Here is a 22,981-nt window from a genome sequence, read left to right on the forward strand (position 1 = left end):
CGTTTTGTATAATTCCACCGATTTGCCCCTGGATCTCTCTCACAGGGTCCTCGGTGAGTTCCCTATACCATTCCACGTTGTTCACCTGTACTGCTCCCTCCTTAAGATATTTGTCCTTTGGCCAGATCACCACCGCTCCCCCCTTGTCAGCGGGTTTAATGACCACGGACGTGTCTTCCTTCAAATTTTTGATGGCAATGCGTTGGCCTTTAGTGATATTCTGTTTGACGTATTTCTTAGTTTTCTCAAGTTTGTTTATGGATGATAGCATGACTTGCTCAAATGCTACGACCTGTTTAGGTATATTTTGATATGGAATAAAGGTCGATTTGTTCCTCAGGCCTGTTACTTCTACGTCAACGGCCGATGGTTTATTTGCAAAGAAGGCTCGCAGTCGGATTCCAGTTTTAATTTTGTAAAGTCAGTCTGTTGGCTAGGGACAAACTTCAAACCTAGGTTGAGAACTGATTCCTCGTCCCTGGTTAATATCTTCGTTGATAGATTAACAACTGTGGATGGTGGGGCTTCTACGATTTGTAGTAATTTCTGCGTGTGCGCATTTCCCACGCGGGTTTGAATCGTGTTTTGGCTTGTTGGCCCTTCTCTAAAAAAGCCACCTTCTTGTTCGGATTATTACCCCTCTCCTCTGAACCTGATGAGTTGGAGGAGGATGTATCAGAAAATGTTTTGAATCGGTTTCTTGATCGCCCCTGAAAATTAGATAGGGCTCCACGAGATTCCGTCTGAGTGTAGTAATCCTCCTTGAGGAATGGGTAGGCCCTTTCTAGGGTAAATGCTTTTGAATCCCTCTCGTACTGTGCCGATTTAGAATTGATGGTAATGTCTTTAAATGTTAAGATATCTTTCTCAATTTTCTCAAGCAGTGTTTTTGCGTCAGCAACCGCTGGGCTCTCCTGAAGGCTCTTTGTTAACACCTCAATTTCTTCTAGTTCTTTAAGGCAGAGTCTCTGAGCTGTCTCGATCGTATGGACCATTAGGTCCCGACTACATTTCGTGTTTATACCACTAGAGCCTTTCTTATATTCGCTGGCCTCCGTAAATATAACAGGGACATTTTTAACCTGAAGACCCCATGGGATGGTCCCACCCCTGAGGTGTTTCAGGAGAAAATGCCCGTGAAGCTCTGTTCGAATATGTTTCTTTTTGAGTCTAATGAGTTTATCCGACTCGTTTTGTTGCTGAGCGGAGGTGCTCAAAGTAATATTACCAAAAGCGGCTGAGGCTAGTAAATTTTGAATGTGTGATTCTGAAAAAGACAGTGTATCTTTTTCCGACATCACCTCGGAGGGGCAGAATGACCCTCCGCGTTTCTTATGATGAGTGAGGTGGGACCATCCCATGGGGTCTTCAGGTTAAAAATGTCCCTGTTATATTTACGGAGGACAGCGAATATAAGAAAGGCTTTAGTGGTATAAACACGAAATGTAGTCGGGACCTAATGGTCCATACGATCGAGACAGCTCAGAGACTCTGCCTTAAAGAACTAGAAGAAATTGAGGTGTTAACAAAGAGCCTTCAGGAGAGCCCAGCGGTTGCTGACGCAAAAACACTGCTTGAGAAAATTGAGAAAGATATCTTAACATTTAAAGACATTACCATCAATTCTAAATCGGCACAGTACGAGAGGGATTCAAAAGCATTTACCCTAGGAAGGGCCTACCCATTCCTCAAGGAGGATTACTACACTCAGACGGAATCTCGTGGAGCCCTATCTAATTTTCAGGGGCGATCAAGAAACCGATTCAAAACATTTTCTGATACATCCTCCTCCAACTCATCAGGTTCAGAGGAGAGGGGTAATAATCCGAACAAGAAGGTGGCTTTTTTAGAGAAGGGCCAACAAGCCAAAACACGATTCAAACCCGCGTGGGAAATGCGCACACGCAGAAATTACTACAAATCGTAGAAGCCCCACCATCCACAGTTGTTAATCTATCAACGAAGATATTAACCAGGGACGAGGAATCAGTTCTCAACCTAGGTTTGAAGTTTGTCCCTAGCCAACAGACTGACTTTACAAAATTAAAACTGGAAGCAATAGCCTTTTGCAGAAAAATCCGCCTGCGAGCCTTTTTTGCAAATAAACCATCGGCCGTTGACGTAGAAGTAACAGGCCTGAGGAACAAATCGACCTTTATTCCATATCAAAATATACCTAAACAGGTCGTAGCATTTGAGCAAGTCATGCTATCATCCATAAACAAACTTGAGAAAACTAAGAAATACGTCAAACAGAATATCACTAAAGGCCAACGCATTGCCATCAAAAATTTGAAGGAAGACACGTCCGTGGTCATTAAACCCGCTGACAAGGGGGGAGCGGTGGTGATCTGGCCAAAGGACAAATATCTTAAGGAGGGAGCAGTACAGGTGAACAACGTGGAATGGTATAGGGAACTCACCGAGGACCCTGTGAGAGAGATCCAGGGGCAAATCGGTGGAATTATACAAAACGGGCGGGAGAATGGTTTCGTGGGCCAGAAAGAAAGTGAATTCCTGATTAAGAAATTTCCAAGGACTCCTATTTTATATTTTCTACCCAAGATCCACAAGAACCCTGAGGAGCCTCCTGGAAGGCCCATTGTCTCAGGCTGTGAATCTTGTCTGGAGTCACTGTCTAAATATATACACTTCTTTCTTAAGCCCTTTGTTGGAAGTGTAACCTCCTACCTGAAGGATACCACAGACTTCTTGTTAAAAATTGATGGAATGCAGTTCGACCCGTCAACGGAACTGATGGTGACAATGGACGTCACGTCATTGTACACCCAAATTCCGCAAGACGAGGCGCTAGAGGTACTAGAACTATACCTGGACAAGAGAGAAAGGCCACATCAAGTCCCGACCTCGTTCATCCTGCAACTAGCAGAAGTGACATTGAAAAAAAACTACTTCCGGTTTAATGACCGATTCTATATGCAGATCAAGGGGACAGCCATGGGTTGTCCCTATGCGCCGGAGATGGCCATATTGTATATGGCCGAGTATGAGAACAGATTTGTTTACTCAAACAACCCCTATAGCAAACACATTAAGCAATGGTGGAGGTACATTGACGACGTGTGGCTCCTGTGGCAGGGGAGTCGCACGGAGTTGATGGACTTTCACACATGGCTCAATAGGAGACACCAAGATATCAAGTTCTCCATTGAGTCCAGTAATGAAAAGATGACTTTTCTGGATCTTGAAGTAAACCATATGGATGGACAATTAAAAACGTCACTTTTTAAGAAGAAGACGGATAAAAACACAATCCTGCACCACCAAAGCGCACACCCCAGAAGCCTAAAGGATAACTTACCTTATGGGCAGCTGCTTCGGATTCGGAGGAACTGCTCGGAGGTAACTGAGTATGATAAACATGCCACAAGGTTCTGTGAGGAGATGAGATATCGAGGGTACCACAAAAAATTGCTAAGTAACTCCAAAAAGAGGGTGCACTACACACCACGGGAGTGCTTACTTGAACGTAAAGTGAAACAAGATCTGGATAGGTTGGTATGTGTAACTACGTTCGGGCCTGACACGCACAAAGTACGACAAATGGTTCTGAAAAATTGGCATTTGTTGGAGGGGCTTGAATGCCCCTTTCCAAAACCCATTTTCGCATATAGAAAGAATAGGAGCATTGGCCAGTGTTTAATCCGGGCGGATGTGGCAACCGCTAAACCTAAAAGTGACCTACGCTCTAGATGGGGCCTTAAACCAATCGAGGGCCACCACAAATGGGGCAATTGCGTCTCATGTGACTCAACAATTGAGGGAATCGAGTTTGAACATAGGGGCGTGAGATGGAAAAACCGTGGATTTACGAACTGCAGGACACGGAATGTAGTGTACGCAGTAGTTTGTGCCTGCAATAAAATGTACGTTGGGAAAACCACACAGCAAGCCAACAGCAGGATAACACAACACAGGTCAAGGATTAAAAAGAAGGTAGCTAGTGCGCCAATGGTCCAACACTTTATGGATTCGAACCACAGCGAAATGGACTTTAAATGGACTATATTGTGTGCCATAGTGCAATCAGGGGGCAAAGGTCCGATTGACATCGAGGATACACTGCTGAGAAAAGAAGCGTACCTGATTTTAAAATTTAACAGTGCGCAAAATGGATTAAATACCCTTTCCGAGGTTTCAAGATTGTAAATTTGGAGGTTTACGTGGGGCTCCACGAGATACGACTGACTCTTAGTGTAGAAATGAGTAATCATTATTAAGGCACCAATCTATGGGCCTTATGAGAGAGCATGTCGTAATCCATTAAATGTAAACACAGAGGCGAGTGTAGTCAAACTACAACACCCAGAATTCCTGAAGTCACATGGTTACAATAAGGAAGCAAGCTACTTGGCCGCCGCCTTCTAGATTGAAGTGTGGATGAGCTGCAGAGGAGCTGTGAGGAGGTAAGGAGAACCGGCTTGGGACGGGTAGGCACGAGTTGGGAAGGAAACGTGCCAGGAAGGGTGGAATTAATGCGCTCCCTGTTTTGTCTTCAAAACAGTGAAATCCCTAGAACGGAGGTGAAGGGAAACTGTCAGCGCGCCTGTAAACAAACGGAGATTCAACACTAACCAGGTCAGTCACTGAGCACCAACGAAGCGGAATCAGCTTCCACCCGAATAATGACCAGTGCACTTAGAATCGTTTTTTTCCCCCACAGATTGCCCGTGCCCAGAAATTAAATTAAACATGGAGTGACATGCTCCTGAGGAGATCGGATTACCTAATGAAGGTAGGATTAGAGTTGCGAACTGCTTCACGAACTTCAGAGATGATACAAGCCTGGATATATTAAAATACCTCTGCATTACTTATAGGTGAAAAGTGTGTCCGAGGAATAGGGAGACGCCCATAGGCAGACTCACAAGATCGAATAGAAATAAAGGTACGTCACGCAGTGTTTTGTGAAAGTAACTGTAAGGCTCAGACTGAGTTTGGCTCTAATCTAGATTTATTGTTTAGATTGCAGCTCTAAAGTGTTTTTAAAAAAAAAACGAACATAATACCGAACGTAGGACTATCCCAGCCACTTGAAAGGTAATATGGACTAAACGTTGTAGAATGTAAACAATGTAGCGAATTGAAGCTAGAGAATGTACACTGAAACACCTTTTGGTGCTTTTCTTCTTTTCTATACACTTGCAGATAGAAGTGACAAAGCCCTGAGGAGAACTCACAACTTATGTGTGTTGTTCGAAACGCGTCGGCAAAACGGAGATACAATTTGTTCAAAATATGAATAAGTACTGATTCATTGAATTGATAACAAAGGTTATCTCCGACTAATTATGACTTTGTTCACTATTGTTCCTCTGATTTGATTTCATTGATTGTTAAAAGGCAAAGAGCCGATATTTGCCAAAGGAACAGTTGAAAACAGATGTGTATAAATGAGGTTGTATATAACGAAAACCTAGTGTATAGTGTACAGTGAATGTTTATATGTATGTAAGTAATGTGTCTTTTGATAAATGGTATGTATAAGTTAATGTGTATAATTGTTGTATATGTTGTGTTGTTTTTTCTGACATAGAAATAATTGATTTTTTCTATGGAGTGTATCTAAAAGAAAAGGTAAAAATAAATATACCGAACAAATCAAAATTAAGTTTGATCTGTTGCTGATGATTTAGAGCAATACTGAACTGAGTGGGTTGGCATATATATATTTTTGTATGGTATGAACAATGGCATAATCAGAAAGGCTATATCAGAGCTCTTATATAATGAGTTTTCTGCCATAATTTGTCGCCAAATTACATGTCACAAACGGGACAAGTAGATTTTGTTCCAGGATAAGTAGATTTATGGAACTACCTGCCCCATGGACAAGTAGATGTTTTATTAAATTCCACACCCCTTCCCCCTCCTTGCCTCTCCCTCTCCTCTAAGCCCTCTTGTCTCTTCTGTCTCCAGTGTTGCACCTCGCTCCTCTTCCTCAAGATCTGTCTTTCTGAACCTCTCAGCTTTTTCACTCCTTCCTCTTGCTTTCTTCTCGTCGCCACCCTCCCACCCTTTCTTCTTGCTCGACTCATTCACTCAGGGTCTGGGTGACAGAACATGTTTGCCCACATCATGACTGACCAGCTTCCAGAGTTTAGGAAGAGTGGTGCGTTGAACAACCCAGGCGGTACATGCTCTGCCATGACAGGGAGGTCTATGCAGTAGTAACCTGAACAGCACAATATGCTGCAGGAGACCTACACCCCAGTGAGAAGCCTCTTGACAACTATCACATTTTGTTCTTATATAAACTATACCTTTAATAGAGAGAGAAAAACATATTGGTTATTTGCCAGTGAATGCACTCATTGCTACAGTTCACCAAGGACACTTGACCAACCACCATGAGCCAAAGTCAACGACGTGCTTTACGAGTGATGTGAATAAACTGCTCTATTTTACACAGGCAAGAACATGTGTTCCGAAACAAACAGCAGACTAAATTTGTATGGTGTACACCTACCCAGTCAGTCACTTGTTTTTTCAAAATACTTTCATGTTTCAAATGAAGCATATTTCAACCACTTTTACCCCATTGCCACACCCATAATAACCAAGCTCTCAGGTTTCCTTGTGTGTTTCACTTATCCAGTCCTGTGGAAAGGTTAAGCCTTCTAGACAGCACAAGCTATCTCATCCTGTCGTGGACTTACCAAGAAGTTGCAGAGATTTACAGCCTGTCCATTGCTAACCATTGGTTGGCTTTATTGTTCCCTCCCGTTTACTTTCTTCTTATTTGATGGCTTTCCTTTCCATCTTGTGTTTGTCCCTCCCCTGGAGCTTAAACTCATTACTGTCCACTTGGCTGGCTGACTTGTCCTTCCATTGCTCACCTTTAGGGAGCTGCTTTTTTCTTTAAGTACTCCATGAGAGAGCATATGTTTTCTTGCTCACTCTTGTGTGCTGCTTCCTCGAATTCTAGAGTTAGTGAAAGTGGATAGTAAGGCTTTTGTTTTTTATATCATCTTTTATTTGTTTTTTCTTGGGCAGGAGGCAGTATTTTACACTTGCATATTTAACAGTGTTTCGAAGTTTTTTTTGCAACATTTCTGTTTGGGATACTGCAATATCTATAAATGCCTATGTTGGAGAAGTCTGTGCCCGTTTGTTTTGAAATACATGCCCTTGCATTAGTCAAGCTGATGTGAATTCGAGTGCCTCGGTGCGTTCATCATCATAATGTTGTATTTGCTGAAAAACAAGTTGCGTTGTATTTTCTAAGTCTAATGCAGCTGAGAATTGCTTTTTTTATGCATAGTTCTCAGAGAATTCAGAAATCTCGTCTTGCACTTAGATTGAGATTCTATGCTCTGCTTCCCAAAACTGAGCGTTTTACTAAAACATTTCAAAAGAGGCAGTGCTGGTAGTTGAACATTAAGGAGATGATTAAGCAGATTCCTCTTAGCGCAGTGGAATGGTTTGGACATAGAAAGGCCTTTGAGCAGGAAGCACGCGCATTAGAAAACAGACCCCAGTGGGACCCACCCACATGTTTGTGGGCGGCAGACCTGAATTCTAACTTTTGTTTTTTTAAATATTGCCCCTAGCGAGTACTGCTGCATGCCCATGGGCGGCAATCCAGAATTTTATTTTCTTTGAGAAAAAAAAAAGAAAAAGGAAGAAACACATGTTGACCCCTTAGGCCCGCCACATTGTGTTTCTTACCTCTCCTTCAGCAGTCATACTATCTGCTTTCAGCCCATGGATGGTGGGGAGTGCTTAGGGCAGGGTAGAAGGAGCTGAGAAACTGACTTGCCGGACCGGGACAAAACGTACCTGCTCTTTGGTGTCCCAGTCCAAGCAGCACCAGTTCTTTCCTTATTTTTCTTCTTCTCTCTTCCCTTCTATCTTGCTTTCTATCTTCTTCTTCTGTGTTCAGCGGCAGGCTTGCCCTAGGCACCTCCAGGCAGGGGTATGCGACGCAGCAGCAGGCAGATGAGTAAACAAACACATTACCTGCCTGCTGATCCCCTCCTTTTGTTTGGCTCATCGATCAACGTTAGACCAATAAAATGCACTTTGCAGAGGATTTTATACTCATTTTATACATACGTTTTTTATTTATGTTGTTTTGTAATATCATTTAAAATGGCACTGCTAGCATGGTATGGCCGATGCAAGGATGTGCTGATTTCCTTTCTCTCATGGCCCACTTTCTGAGAGTGGAAAGGCGGGGATGAGAAGAGTGCAGCAATAATGCACTCCTCCCTCCTCAATTTAACACACAAAAGTCGGCTCTGTCTAGTACAACTCCAGCGACACACACTGAGGCCAGTTGAAAGCACCTTCCTCACGATTCTGTTTTTCAACACTTTGTTGAGCCTGTATTCTTCCTCCTAAGTGCCTGGATACCCTCTCGGGTGATTAGTGTGCTATGCAAATCAACATAACATGCGTGCACACTTCACAATAAAATCAAGCCAGGAATTGACCAGGAAAGAAACATATTTCATATTATTGGCTTTGTGAATGATTTTTACTCATTGTTGTGAAGGAAATATGATACCTCAGTGCAGAGGTCAAATATGTGCCTTAGGACTCTGGATCCTATCTTATGTGCAGCATGCATTTGATTATCTTTCAGGTGAAAGGTGAGAGTACAACTAAACACCAGGGAGGAATGGGTGGGGACAGCCCACTTAGGCATTGGTCCCAACTCCACCCATAAAATGGCCCGTTACAGTCTTTCTGCCCCCCACTACCCCCCAGGGGGCAGATGAGAAATCTTTACCTCCAATCTTCCCCGATGGGAGGGGCAGAAAGCCCTCTAGATACCAGGGAGCTTTTTTTATTGCTACAAAGTGTGAGGATGGCCTTCCCACCAGCCCACACATTGGACCTAACCTCCACCTAAAATATGACCACAACAGTTTTTTTGCCGCCCCCTCTGGGGACTAATGCATCTCCATCTTTTTGGCAAGAAGGAAATTATGGTTTTGGATGCTTTTAGAAAACAATTGTAATACATAGGGGTAGTAGAGTTGGGCTATGTCTCATTATCATCCTACTTGTATGCTGAATGGCTGCACTTTTTGGGCTCGGTCAGCTGCCACCTGAGGATATCTACCAAACCCAGACATTTCTGAAAACAAGACATTCGGGGAAATCCAAGGTGGTATGCCTTGCGTGGATCACATAATGTTTTCTTACCCGCAGTGCCCTGCATACCTCAAATTTTGCCTAAAATTGCGCGTTTACTTTGGATTTCTGGGACGTACAATTTTTGAATCAGCAGGAAATTCACAAAATTCCTACCACCCAGCGTTTCCTCACTTGTCCCAATAAAAATGCTACCCCTCTTGTGTGACTGGGCCTACAAGTCAGGGCCAATGAGAGTCACTCTGGCACAATCCCATTAACCTTGCTTTGATGCTTGCCTGTCCTATGCACTAGGCTCACGCACACATGCATGCCTGAACAGCCAACTTGAAATGCTCGGTGACCTCTAGGATTCCCCCAGGTGTCTAGTTTTCAAAATGTCAGGTTTGCTAAGTTTTCCAGGTTTACATATGTACCGGCTGAACTAGGGCCCAAAATCCACAGCGACCCACTTTGCTAAAAATGTGGCAGTTTGAGTGGAAAAATGTGATGTATCCATGTTGCGTTTTGCGTTGTTGACTGTCACATGCACTAGGCCTACCCATACAAGTGAGGTACTCTTTGAATCAGAATACATGTGGGAGCATAGGATAGTAGTATATGTATTATTGCCAGTTGCATTTTGCTGCATTTGTGCCTTAAAAATCTAAGACAGTGTGTAAGAAAGAAGATATTTTGAAAATAACTTTTAAATCATATGCTCCTACTGTTACCCACTAATTCAGAAATTTTCAAATAACCCCTCCTACTAAGCTCCAAATCTTGTACCCATTTCAGAATCACATAGGTTATCTTAATACCTATTTTTCACTCAACGTATTGGACCCTATGAATTGGCCTATACTCCGTACACAATGGAAAACCATTGTACAATGCAGCTCAGTTGTTGGCTTGATGTACCTCTGGTTCTTGCAGAACCTACAAACCCTATATTTCCCCTCAACCAAAAGGGTCTAGCAAATGTAATGGTACATTGCTTTTGTAAATCAGCCATTGTGACTAAAAGTTACATATGAAAACACTGTAGTTGTGTTTTCCTACTTGTTTTCAATATTTCTTTATTTCAACTGTTAATTTATCTGTAAAAACCTTGAGCGATGTACACATAAACCCCATTCTGAATTCAGAATTTTGTCTAGTTTTCAGAAATATATAGCTTTCCTGAATCACCCATGGGTTTCACACTGGTTTGCACCACAAACTGGAAGAAGGATAAAGGCACAAAAAGTAGGAAAAATGGGCTACCACTTTGAAAAATGGCAAAACTGTGGTAAACAAAATTGTTTTTTTTATTCAGCTCTGCATGTTCCTGAAAGCTGGGAAGATGGTGATTTTTTCACATCAAACCGTTCGTTGATGCCATTGTTATGAAAAAACATACTTTTATCCAAAGCACTTTTTCCATTTTTCCCCCCCAAAACTCAAAATTTATATTCTGGCTATTTTCCAGTCTCCTCCAGGGGAATCCACAAACCCTGGGACCCTTTAGACTACCCAGGATTTTGTATTTAAAAAAAGGGCGCAAATTTAGCATGGGTAGCTTATGGGCAAAATGTTATGGAAGCCTAAGCACTAACTAACCCAAATAGCCCAAATAAGTCTTATCGCAGTGTGGGAGGGGGTCAGTGTAGCTGCAAACAGATTAAAGGCAAGACCTATTGGCTTTGTCAATACTTGTTTTACTTTACATCCGTGGGACTTATAGTTCTGATTTTACAGTTGGACAGACAGGACTTTAAGTCTGTTAATATTTATTTATTTAAATTTGTATAGCAGCGAACACCTACCCCCAAGGGTTTTTCTGGCGCCGACAGAGAACAGCAGAGAGAGGAGAGGCCTATTAGCTAAAGAGCCATGTTTTGAGGGATCTGCGGAAAGACAGAAGGTCAGGTTGTAGGCGGAGGGGCAGTGGAAGAGCATTCCAAAGAGTGGGGCCATGGTAAGAGAAGGAGCGCCCTCCCATACGAGAAAGTCTCTCTCGAAGAACTCTGAATTTCTCTTGAGTAGAGGATCTGAGAGTACGGGGGACGTAGGGGCAGGCCAGCTGTTGCACATAGTCAGGGGCCTTAGCATGCTTAATGCGGAACATGTACGTAAGGACCTTGAACTTGACCCGTTTCTCCACTGAAAGCCAGTAATACAGAGTAAAACCCCGGATTTGAGAGTTTTGTAATAATTTAAATGGAGCAATTTACCTTTTACTCCCCCAATACGCACATTCAACCTTATCCCTTGACCCCTTATAGTTCAACTGGTTTTGTGTTTTTTTGTTGTTTTTGTTTTCTTCGGTAGCTGCATTTAAGTTCTCTTGCTTTTCATCCTCAGTCTGTTTTTGTCTGACAGCCACCTAACTGCATAGTGTTGTGGTTTTAAGATCGTATTTTGAAATTAGGGCTCGATATAAACTTGGTAAACAAAGTCCTATGTTTCTCAAATGTCACATGTTTGAATAGTGTTCGTAGAAAACAGTGGCATATTGGGCACAGTCGGTGCCCTGTGCCTGCCTACAAATAGCCCCACCATAACTTAAGTGCTTTTGAAAGCAGTGTTCAGAAAATAACACTACACTATCTACTAGGGTAGAGGAGGGACATACATTCTAATCATCATAACTGGATTACATTCATCGCATTACTATTCACTCTCAAAATGCTTATAAAAGAAGTTTATTTGGTTGCACAAGTTTTCCTTAAAACATGTTTCTGTGTTAGCATTTGACAAAAACCCACACACATTTCCCCCAAAGAGCGTATGCTTATTTCTATATGCAAAATGGTAAAATAATACATTGTATATATCACTCGGTTCTTGAACAAATAACTTTCAATCACCTGAACAATGTTGATGCAAAAATGTTCAACAGTTTTCTCGTATTGATCGATGAGCACTGTGGTTTGTTGCTTTTGTTCTGACTCAGGTGGTCTGTGCCTTGTGTTGTTGCAGGTGCGGGCACAAAGAAGCTGTGTTTTTCCAGTCACACAGCGCAAAAGCTGAGGTAAAGAAAACAGCAGCGTCCTATTGTTTGACTTCATTGTTCCTCTCTTTCTGTCAAGTCAGTCTTGTTTACAGCACAAAATAAATGCTTTCACATCTCATTGTAGATTTACTTGGGTTTTTGCTGACAATAGGCAGGTATGTAAATGCTAGGGAAAGTTACTGAACGAAGGACAGATTGGTTTTTGAAACATTTGAATAGTTTGTTTCCTCCGTTTATCACTCGTCTTTCCTGTAGAACTGGATGGTTCAGTGGTGCTGCAAAGGATAACTTTCAGTTTCCCTGCTAGCTCGCTTATTTGAAACTTACCTTGGGCTGAAGTTGTAACGCATTACCCTTTTAAATTATTTTCCAGCCCATTACTGACTTTTACAAATCAGCGCTAGATTTAGCATGTGGTGTTAATTTACTGAAATGGCAGGTTTATGTTTTTTTGTGAAGGGTGGTAAACATATTAAGCAAAACTCAATTTTAGGTCTCTCCTTTTAACATGCGCGGTCTGTTGCCAGACGAATTGTCAGCTTGCAGTGGACATAAAGCCCTCCTTTGGTTGGCTTACTTGCCTCTCACATTTACTTCCTTCTTATTCGTTAGCGTTGTGGGCTTTCCTTCCCTTTTTGTTTGTCCCTCTCCTGAAGCATGTATACATGTACTGTGCTCTTGCACGGTTTGCTTTTATCAGGTGCTTTTTTGTATAAGTATTCAATGAGAGTGCATGTTTTTTCCAGCTGTCTCCCTAGCGTGCTTCTGTTGCCCTCTGCGAGATTCCCTCCCCCTTGTGTGCTCCCCTGCCTCTGTTACTTCCTCCCCACATCCTTTCCAAAGAGAAAAAAAATGCTTTCACTTTTTTTCATTTTATTTGCTATGAGTGAGATCTGCAATTAAAAAGAACAAAAAGCCTATTACATCAATTTGTAGGCACACGTGTATGTGCCTATAACATTATGCAATCACCTTTTATTTCCCTTATTTAGCCATGTTGCATCTCTAAAAGGTACCAGTAAAGCCAATACTTCCCAAATGCAATACCAATTGGCTTTGCCAGTGCTTGTTTAAATTGAGGCTAAAACTTGTACCCATAAAAAATACTTCCAAAATACGTAGAGCGGTCTAAACTATTCTTAAATTCATACAAACTTAATAAAACCAGAATTTCAGTGGGGGCGTGGCTTGGACGGCGTTGGAAATGGCCGCCTAGCTCGTTCGCTGCAATGCAGGAGAGCGGACCTTCAGCCCTAAGGGACGAAATATCATCGCTACGATAGTGGGAGTGGAAGGCTTTCCCTCCAGACTGCCTGGAGCACTCTCGGTGTAATTTTGAGCACTCAGCACCCAACGGAAATACCTTTACAGGAACCCGACAACTCACGAGAAGAGAAGTGCGGAGGTTCGGCGCGCTAAGGGACACCCACCGCATGGCGTAAGACGGAATCCGCCAGGGAGTCAGCGGAAGCGCACACGGCAAGGAGGTGAGCCCAGATGTATGCGCACAGCGTCGGCTGACTATCGGCAGCATTTGTAGCCCTTCAGAATGAATGCTTCTGTTTTTCCACCCCGGAGCCCGGCAGCTCGCCTGACTTAAAGATGGCCGCCCGCTACCTAAATCGCGCCTAGAGCGCTGGCAAAGATAACGCTCCACTGCCATTAAGAAGCGTTTTGCCTTACAAAAACGAAGTGGCTGCCCTACACCCTCAAAATAAAGCCCCACAGGAAAGGGGATATCTTCCCCCATCAACGACTGGCCTGTAAAATGAACGTGATCATTACCACTAGCGCCTGACCTAAAAATGGTGTCTGAATGTGTACAATTTGTCATTTTTCGGCGCGAAAATTGAGGATTATAGGAAATATATGAAAGGTTGATGGAAAAGCTTGTCTTCTAAAGCCTAAATCTATGAAATACTGAATTCTGCCACATACACACGCATGGCTCTACCTTTTTTCAACACTGCTATGTCTACAATTGTTCTGGTGAAAGGAGTCATAATCAGCGCAAACCTGGTGTAAAACCTCTGTTAAACTCTGCTAAAGTCTCTGTGCCAACCTGAGATATACTAGCCTACCTTACAACGCAACAGGTAGCCAAAGCCCTAACGCAAAAGATTGAGCCCTCCTCGGGAAGTCACCGACAACGTCAGCCAGTACCCCATTACCCCACGGACCTTCTGGTAGTACAGAATCGAAACTCCTCAACATGGCGGACAGAGACGAGAAGAAGAACGCAAAAAAGGTAAAACCGGCACCCTCTCTGTCAGATTCTCCCATCAAGGCAAAGGCAGACGTCAACAGTACCCTAGAAGTGATCCTGTTAAAACTGGCAGAAGTACACGATCTAGCAAAATCAACCAAATCCAATACTGACGCTATGCAATTGGAGCTCACTGCAATTAGAGCCGACATGAGCTCGGTCCACAAAAGCATAGATGAAGCGGAGCAAAGGATTAGCGACTTGGAAGATAAGACCAAAAATGCCTCCGCATCCATGCGGCAAATTCAGGGATCAACGGACCAGCTCAGACGCCAGGTATCGGAGTTGGAAGACAGAAACAGGAGGGGAAATGTGCGCATTTTTGGAATCCCGGAAAATGCAGAGAAAGACGCGAATTCCTGTGTGGACTTTTTAGAAGCTTGGATCCCGAAAATAACAGGAATTTCCTTCCACCACGAATTTGAACTCGACAGAGCCCATAGGGTGCCGAGCTATATCCCTCATGGTTACAGAGGTCCGCGCCCACTGATCTGCAAACCATTAAGGCATCAACATACAGAAGCTATACTGCAGTTCGCGCGGCGAAACCATAAAATCACTTGGGAGGGCCACACTATAACTTTCACCCAGGACTACTCGAAAGACACGCTTGAAATCAGGAAGGGCTTCCTGGCCCAAAGAGAAAGACTAAGATCGAAAGGAATTCAATACTCTTTCGCTGGCCTGGCAAAATTCAAAATCACCATTCAAGGCAAACCGAAATTCTTCACGAGCCCAAATGCATTGGCGCAATTCATTGGAGAATCCACTTCACAAAGCATGGACTTGTCAAACAACCCCTCGAATAAACGCAAGACGAACTCGCTAGAAAATGTGAACTCAGACTCTGGTCATGGCTGATCCCATCGTTCTATTCTCATACCTCAAATGTGCTGTCTTATTAATACAGCGTCCAGGTTTTGCTCCTGGAATTGGATAGACAAGCTAATACTTACCTTTTGGCAAAATCATTTTCTTGTAGACACTTCCATCTTAGTTTCAAGTAACATTGTGTTCTGATGTGTTTGTTGCCATCAGGTATGACCACTCAGGGTACGGATCCTAGTTCACTCATGGTAAACTGGCGTATTCATTGAACCTCCTATCACGATACATAGCTCCTAGACCACAGCTTAATACACGTGTTAAGATATGTTTTGTAAACCATTAATGGAACAAAATGTTTTGCGATATGATCCCTATCATTACTTCATATAGATCTTTAGAGATCACTCGAGAGAAAGATCATTTTCTGCAGAAAATCCTCTCCTGATTACCTTGTTTCAGAGCACGTCTGTTTTCACAAACTACTCCTTTACAGTATATACAAATCAACAGTCATGGAGTTACAGCCTACTCCTATCTAATAAGCTTATAAGATATACTATCTCAGACAATTTTATGTTCTCCCTAAGGTTCACTGTATCACAACTTTCTGTGTACATGCTTATTATGTTTAGCTGAACCTGACTGTTACTTAACAAAGCGCCTTAAGCGCAGTAAGAACTTGATGTTACTGATGTTATTCCCTGTTATATCTATCATTCTCAAACCTTCCTGCGTTGCAGATGGACGGCAATGCCGTCGCAGCTCCTAAGTTCTTTTGAGAGGGGAGGGGGGAGGGGTGGGGAGAGCAGGGGGGAGGGAGGAAGGGGGGGAGAGAGGGGGGGGAATGGGGGAAAAAAAATCTGGATTATTTCAGCATGTGTTCAATGTTTATGGTTGATGATTCCACTCACCTTTTTAGCTTTAGAAGTAATGCTAACCGAGACCTTATTAGGTGCCTCAATAGCCACTCAGTGCGCTCTATCTTTCCACTCTATAAATCTATTCCTTATAACTGACCACGGTAGCACATCAAACACGATTTCAAGACACGATAATCCTGCAAAAGCCACTACAGATGAAACTCACGCGAGGCAGAAACTTACTAAGGGAACAAATCGTTCACCCATACTTGACATCCACTTGATATCCTATAGCTTAATGGTCACGGCTCTACCACTTGATCAAGAGCGACGACCTAGCTATCAATGACCCACAATTCCTCTATCACGGAGGGCCTTAACATTGTCTCCTTTAACGTTAAAGGACTCAATCACCCAGTCAAGAGGAGAAAAGTTCTAGAATATCTGTCAAAATCCAAGGGCGACATCCTCCTCTTGCAGGAGACTAAATTATCGAAGGATGACGCTGAATTGATAAGTCAACATTGGATCTCACACACTCTTTGTTCGCCAGCAATTGGCAAAAAGCGTGGCGTCCTCACCCTAATAGCTAAAAAATCCAACATCTCTGTAATATCGCACACTCACGATGAGGATGGCCGTTTCATCATGGCTCATCTACAAAGAAACGATGACCATATCCACGTCATGAACATTTACGGTCCCAACACTGACGACCCAGAATTCTGGGACTCATTGGCCCCGACCCTAGAATGTGTACCACAGGGAGAATTACTGATAATGGGAGGCGACTTTAATTTACCCCTTGACCCTATAACGGACCGCCACTCTACCTGTTCCTACCAACCGACCCGCTCACATACTAGTCTACACCGCTTATGCTCCAGATTCAACTTACACGACTCATGGAGACTCCAACACCCAGACGGCCGCGATTACACATTTTACTCACCTCCTCACAATTCCTACTCAAGGATAGATTATATCCTCGTCAATAGCCCCTTCACACACCTCATAGAGGAAACCAGCATTGCCCCTAAGTTGATTTCTGACCACTCAAGCATTCAGACCAAATTAGTGGGTTCCAGGTCCATTCTCCCCCCTAAAAGATGGAGGTTCAATGACGAAATATTTTCTGAACCAGAAAACAAGCAAAAGATCGAGAATGCCATCCGAGACTACCTCACCTTAAACGACACCCATGACTCGGACATAGCGACTGTATGGGAGGCGCTTAAGGCCACCCTGAGGGGTGTAATCATAGGAATTAGAGCTCATGCTAATAAAAAACTAAACAAGGATTTAACCACTCTAGAAGTCAACATTAAAAATCTAGAAGCCACTCATATCGCAAATCTCCAAAATCCTATGATTTTAAACGAACTTACTAAGCTGAAATATGAATACAACTCGATACTCAGCAAAAGAGCGGGGGTCTGGGTTAACAAGTTCAAGGCTCTTAGGACATGCGAAGGTAACAGAGCTGGTAAAGTCTTGGCGTCATACTTAAAACACAAACAAAAACAATTCAATATCGCCTCAGTCAAAGATAGTAATAATATCGTCCAAACAAAACAGGACCTAATCTTACATACCTTTAAATCATTCTATCAAGACCTGTATAAAAATAATTTGACCTTTGACTCGGAAGAGTGTAATAGATACCTAAACTCATTAGGCCTACCTAAACTCAATGACACGGATAAAGCCACTCTGAATTCTCCAATCACCCTACAAGAGGTAACAACATCTATTAAAACCCTTAAATGTAACAAGGCACCTGGCCCTGACGGTTTCTCCGCCAGTTTCTACAAAGAACTAACAAATTCGCTGAGCCCGACTCTCTTAAAACTGTTTAAGTCCTTTAATGTAACGAAAGGAATAACAAAATCGATGAGTGAAGCCACCATTATAGTCATTCCTAAAGAAGGCAAAGACCCACTGTTAACCAAAAACTACAGGCCGATTTCCCTAATTAACTTAGACTGCAAGATATATGCAAAGATCTTAGCCACACGACTAAACTCGCAACTACCAAAACTAATTAGTATGTCGCAAGTAGGCTTCATGAAACAGCGCATGTCTAACGATAATACAAGATTACTCTGTCACGTCATTGAAAAAGCCAGACTGCTCGCAGACCCCGCAGTTGCTATTACTCTCGACGCAGAAAAGGCGTTCGACAGAGTGTCCTGGCTTTTCCTTAAGAGCTGTATGTCCGTCTTTAACCTTGGGGACACATTCACTAACTTGGTAATGGCCCTGTATCTCTCACCTACCGCACGCATTGCCATAAATGGCTCATTATCAGACCCTTTCTCCCTTGAGCAGGGGACGAGGCAGGGCTGCCCCCTTTCCCCTTCGCTCTTCCTATTAGCAATGGAACCCCTAATAGCTAATATAAAAAACAACGAATCCATTAAAGGTGTGAAATTTGGGAATAAATGCGTCAAACTTGCCGCCTATGCGGACGATATCCTGATTGTGACAGAATCACCAGATACCTCTATCCCTGCACTAATGTCCACCATTGACAGATACTCCACATACTCGGGATACAAGCTCAACCGGGATAAATCTGAGGTCAAACCACTCAATATTTTAACAGCCAAAGAGATACTAGGGAACTCAGGGCTTTGCTGGCAAACAGAATTTGTGAAATACCTTGGTATTGAATTCGGCGACTCCCTTATGGAGACCCTCCAACGGAATGAAAAATTAACCTTAAACAAAATCAAAACCCACTTGGAGGGTTGGTCCCCTCGCTTCATTACGTGGTGGGGAAGAGTGGAGACCATCTGGTTAATTACCTCATATCTATGCTCCCTCTTACTCTTACGCCTGACTTCTACCACAAACTAGACATGACTATATCAAACTTCCTTTGGAAAGGGAAAAGAGCCAGAATCAGCATAAAAAAACTCCGCTTAGACAAAACCACTGGTGGGGTCAACCTACCTGATTTCAAAAGATATGAAACCGCCTTTCTCGCCAAACAGGGAGCCCACTGGCTCTCGCCTTCACCTGACTATACTCCAGTTTGGCTAGACATTGAGAACGAGATTCTAGAGGGTATCTCCCCTAGCGCGGCCCTCTCATCTAATTTGAATAGGCTAACCCACTCCAAATCAATATTCCATAACACAAAATCTGCTCTTCTAAAGTTTGACAGACTCCTGGAAAACAGCATTCGGGGATCACGCTGGGAATCCTTATGGGACAACCGTAACATTTTATATAAAGGTAAACCCCTACACATTACATCATGGATCAAAAAAGGCATACTTTTTCCGTATCAGCTGTTTACGGGATCATACCCTGTCCCATTCAGTGACCTACAAACCAAATACGACCTCGAACCAATTGAATTTTATAACTTCCTTAACGTAAAAACAGCACTGTCCAAAGACAAACTCTCCCGAACTACACCCTCCCTTCCATCGTACCTAGCCAGGGTGAACAGGTTGGGACACCAGGTTTCCGCCCTCTATAAACTTAGTCGCCCTCAACATCCTAGCCTCATTACCCCAATTACACAATTCTGGGACAACCTTGCGTCCAAGCCTATTACAGAGATGGATTGGATCAATACATGGATATCCTGTATGAGAGACAAAATTAGCCCCACACTTTCGCAAACAAAATAGGGGCTCTTGCACAAGGCCTTCTGGACACCGGCGCGATTATTCGCACATAATATCACCACAGACGCCTTCTGCTGGAGCTGCAAACACGCGGAGGGTGATCTATCTCATATTATCTTAGAGTGCGACTGCGTAACACAGTTTTGGGAGAAGATATTTGAATTTATATCAAAATTATTCCACATTACACCGATTAAAGAGCTCCCCTATCTTGTTTTCGGATTCACCCAAGACCCTTCCCTTGAAATAGAAGATAGGGCCTTACTCGACCTCCTCCTCACGGCGGCGATCAAGACAGTCCTTAGTAACTGGAAAGATACCAATAAGGCCAACTTCGCAGGGTGGTTGAATTGGATAATCAGTCTACGCGGTGCAGATAACATCGCACTTCAACAGACGCCGTGGCGTCCCCCCCACGAGAAAACTGTGGTCAACCCTTGATAATTACTTTACGACGCATAAGCCACCTTAATATAGTCGACCACTGTTTACTTCACAGGCACTAGCACTTGCATTATCCCATCACCGTATTGCCTTTCATGGTATCCTTTTCCTTGTAGCCAGTGACGCACAATATCTGTCTCTAAATGCTTGTTGAGTGTGCGATACATGTTCTGCTACCTCCGACGAGAGTTATTGGTTATTGTACTCTTGAGTTTTCCACTGACTACTGATGTAACGCATTATATGGCGCTTTTAAACTGTACACTTCTGAACATAAATGTACTACTGGATCTAATTACTGTTTGTTACTGCTGAAACAACCAATAAAAACTTTTTGAACAGAAAAAAAAAACAACAGAATTTCAGCGATAAAGCTAAGTAATGACGAATTTGCACCAGTTTTAAAGCAGGTTTCTGCAGCTACCACAAGCTTAATTGCATTGCCTGATAGCTGGCAAAGCACAAAATCTGAGTTTTAATAGCTGTTCTGTTGGCAATACTTTTTCACCATTAATTAGCTGGTAAGCTACATACTAGCACAGTTGAAAGTATGTGCTACTGGGTACAGCATTTGATCTCCCAATTTTTTAAAGTGCACTTAGGGCCAAATGGGGATCCTGGAACTTTTACAGTATGGAAAATATACAACTTATTGGTTTTAGTATGATAAATGTGCATACAAACTTAACATTGTAAAATTCACACATCATCCATGTTATTACCTTGTACTTTGATCTCGTAACCTTAATTTCTAATAATGATCAGATTATCAGAAATGCTGAATTCTAGCCAGGACTTTAGCAAATTAATTCTGGTAACTTTTGTTCTGTGTCTGCATTCTAACATGTCTCTTGACATTGTAGTACTTCTCGAAGTGTAGTAAATAATTTAGGGATCGGACTAGAGAAGGTGAGATTCTGGGATTTTGTGAAACATCTAAAACACACACTATCTCAGACTGACTCAGTTGTTTAGTGAATCCTCGATGGAACTGCATTTAAAAGGCGTGCTATGTCGAAAGTAATATTATGCCAAGGAAGCTGTTGCAACATTGATTATTTACGGTTTCAAAGCACTCTTTCCACTGTTCTCTCCAAAAGTGACCAACAATAATTGACAAAACATCGCAGGTATTTCCATAGAAAAATCTACAACAGGATCAAATGCCTTTATCGCTTTGATCCTTAATACTTCTAAGGACTGTCTTTCACGGAAGAGTGCTATTGATCATTGTGTTCAGAAAATGAGTCTTGTGAATTTGGACATGACCTACAGGGCACCCTTGTTGAGCTTTGTGCACTGAGACAGGTGTTATCTGAATTCATAGGTTAACAAAAATGCCCTAAATATATTGTCAGCCAACATTAATGTGAATGCAAAAGTCATAATTTGCACAATCCTTACCGATTTAAAAAGCGTTAATAGTCGAATTCTTCTTTGAATCAAAATCCTCTTGGAGACAGTACATTCTGAATTTCTAGGTGAGGCCCCATCCAGAAGCATATACTAGCAACCCCGGATTGGGTTTGGCCTGTGTGGACCTTAATAGTAAGGTGCATATTGAAACCTTTGGTACCTTGAGCACGGGACCCACATCTGGTCATATCCATCGCAGTTATGGCATCAACTGCAACAAACAGGGTGATTGATGGAAAACTTTTTTCAATCTCAGCCACTGGCATGGCGGCGGCATCGCACTCTCAAACGTCCAGGCTTATTACTGGGCCTCTCATTTGGCCGTCATTAACCAATTTTATTTATTTATTTAGAGAGGTTTTATATAGCGCTGGCTGGACCCAGGGGTATCAGAGCGCTTTACATTTTTGAGACAAGAAGGTCAGTAAGACATGGGTCATACATAGCATAAATGAGTATAAACAACATATAAGTCTCCGCCAGACATATTTCAAAATGATAAATATGGGAAATAAGAACACCGAAAAGTGGGAGATGTGAACCAATGGCTCCACTCACCCCAAACCGAACCTGCTTAGCGGCTAGACAGACATGCCCTGGTAATGGGGGGAATCAACTAAATTCTCTATAATGAAAAGCGAAAAACAGACCTTCTGGGGCCTACCGCACATACCGTCCAATTGTGGTACGCGGTACTGAGAAATCTGTGTTGGAACGATAAATTAACACAACAAACCCCACTGTGGGAAACCGTCAAACTGGGCAGGAGTAAAGGATTTAGACAATGGGACGCAATAGGAATTTCACGGGTGGGTGACCTTTGGAAAACAGGGAAAGTCATTACCTTTGCTCAACTGCAAGACCAATACAAGATGTTCCGTTACCTACAGGTTAAGCATGCGCTAGAAGCGGTCATCCTGCCTGACACCGTCCTTCTGGAGGCCTTCCTATTGGAGGATAGACTCCTCACGGAATATATAGATACTAAAGCCATATCCCTAACGTACAGAAAAATCGTCAACAATCAGCCGGACCCTACACAATTACTACAGGAAAAATGGCAGAACATTGTAGGCGACTTAGACAACACTTACTGGCAGGAAGCACTTGAGTCCCCTAGGGAGGTGGTGGTATCCTCTAGGTTACACCTGATACACCTTAAAGTGCTCCACAGGACCTATTTCACAATAGTGACATTATGAAAGATAGGAAAGGCCAACGACGAACTCTGCCTGCGACAATATGGTGAAATAGGCACCTTTTATTACACAATATGGGAATGCCTGGTGATTAAAACATACTAGGCGACAATTATGAGCACAATCACACAGGATAGTGAAGCTCCTGTACCACCAGACCCTACACAATGTCTCTTAAACCTCTTAAACGTCTGGGAAGAAACAGACCTGAATCATTTGGC

General features: G+C 42.8%; 1 protein-coding gene across 2 annotated transcripts in view; it reads left to right on the forward strand.

Annotated features, from left to right (window-relative positions):
• The window catches only part of POLR2I (RNA polymerase II subunit I), a 178,888-nt gene that overhangs the window by 150,849 nt on the left and 5,058 nt on the right, over window positions 1-22,981 (forward strand). For both annotated transcript variants that reach the window (XM_078661004.1, XM_078661005.1), the window contains exon 5: window positions 12,070-12,121. In XM_078661004.1, coding sequence (XP_078517130.1) covers window positions 12,070-12,121 — 52 coding nt within the window. The remainder of the gene's footprint in view (window positions 1-12,069; window positions 12,122-22,981) is intronic.

The sequence above is a fragment of the Lissotriton helveticus genome, chromosome 9, assembly GCF_964261635.1.
Source record: "Lissotriton helveticus chromosome 9, aLisHel1.1, whole genome shotgun sequence".
Lineage (NCBI taxonomy): Eukaryota > Metazoa > Chordata > Amphibia > Caudata > Salamandridae > Lissotriton > Lissotriton helveticus.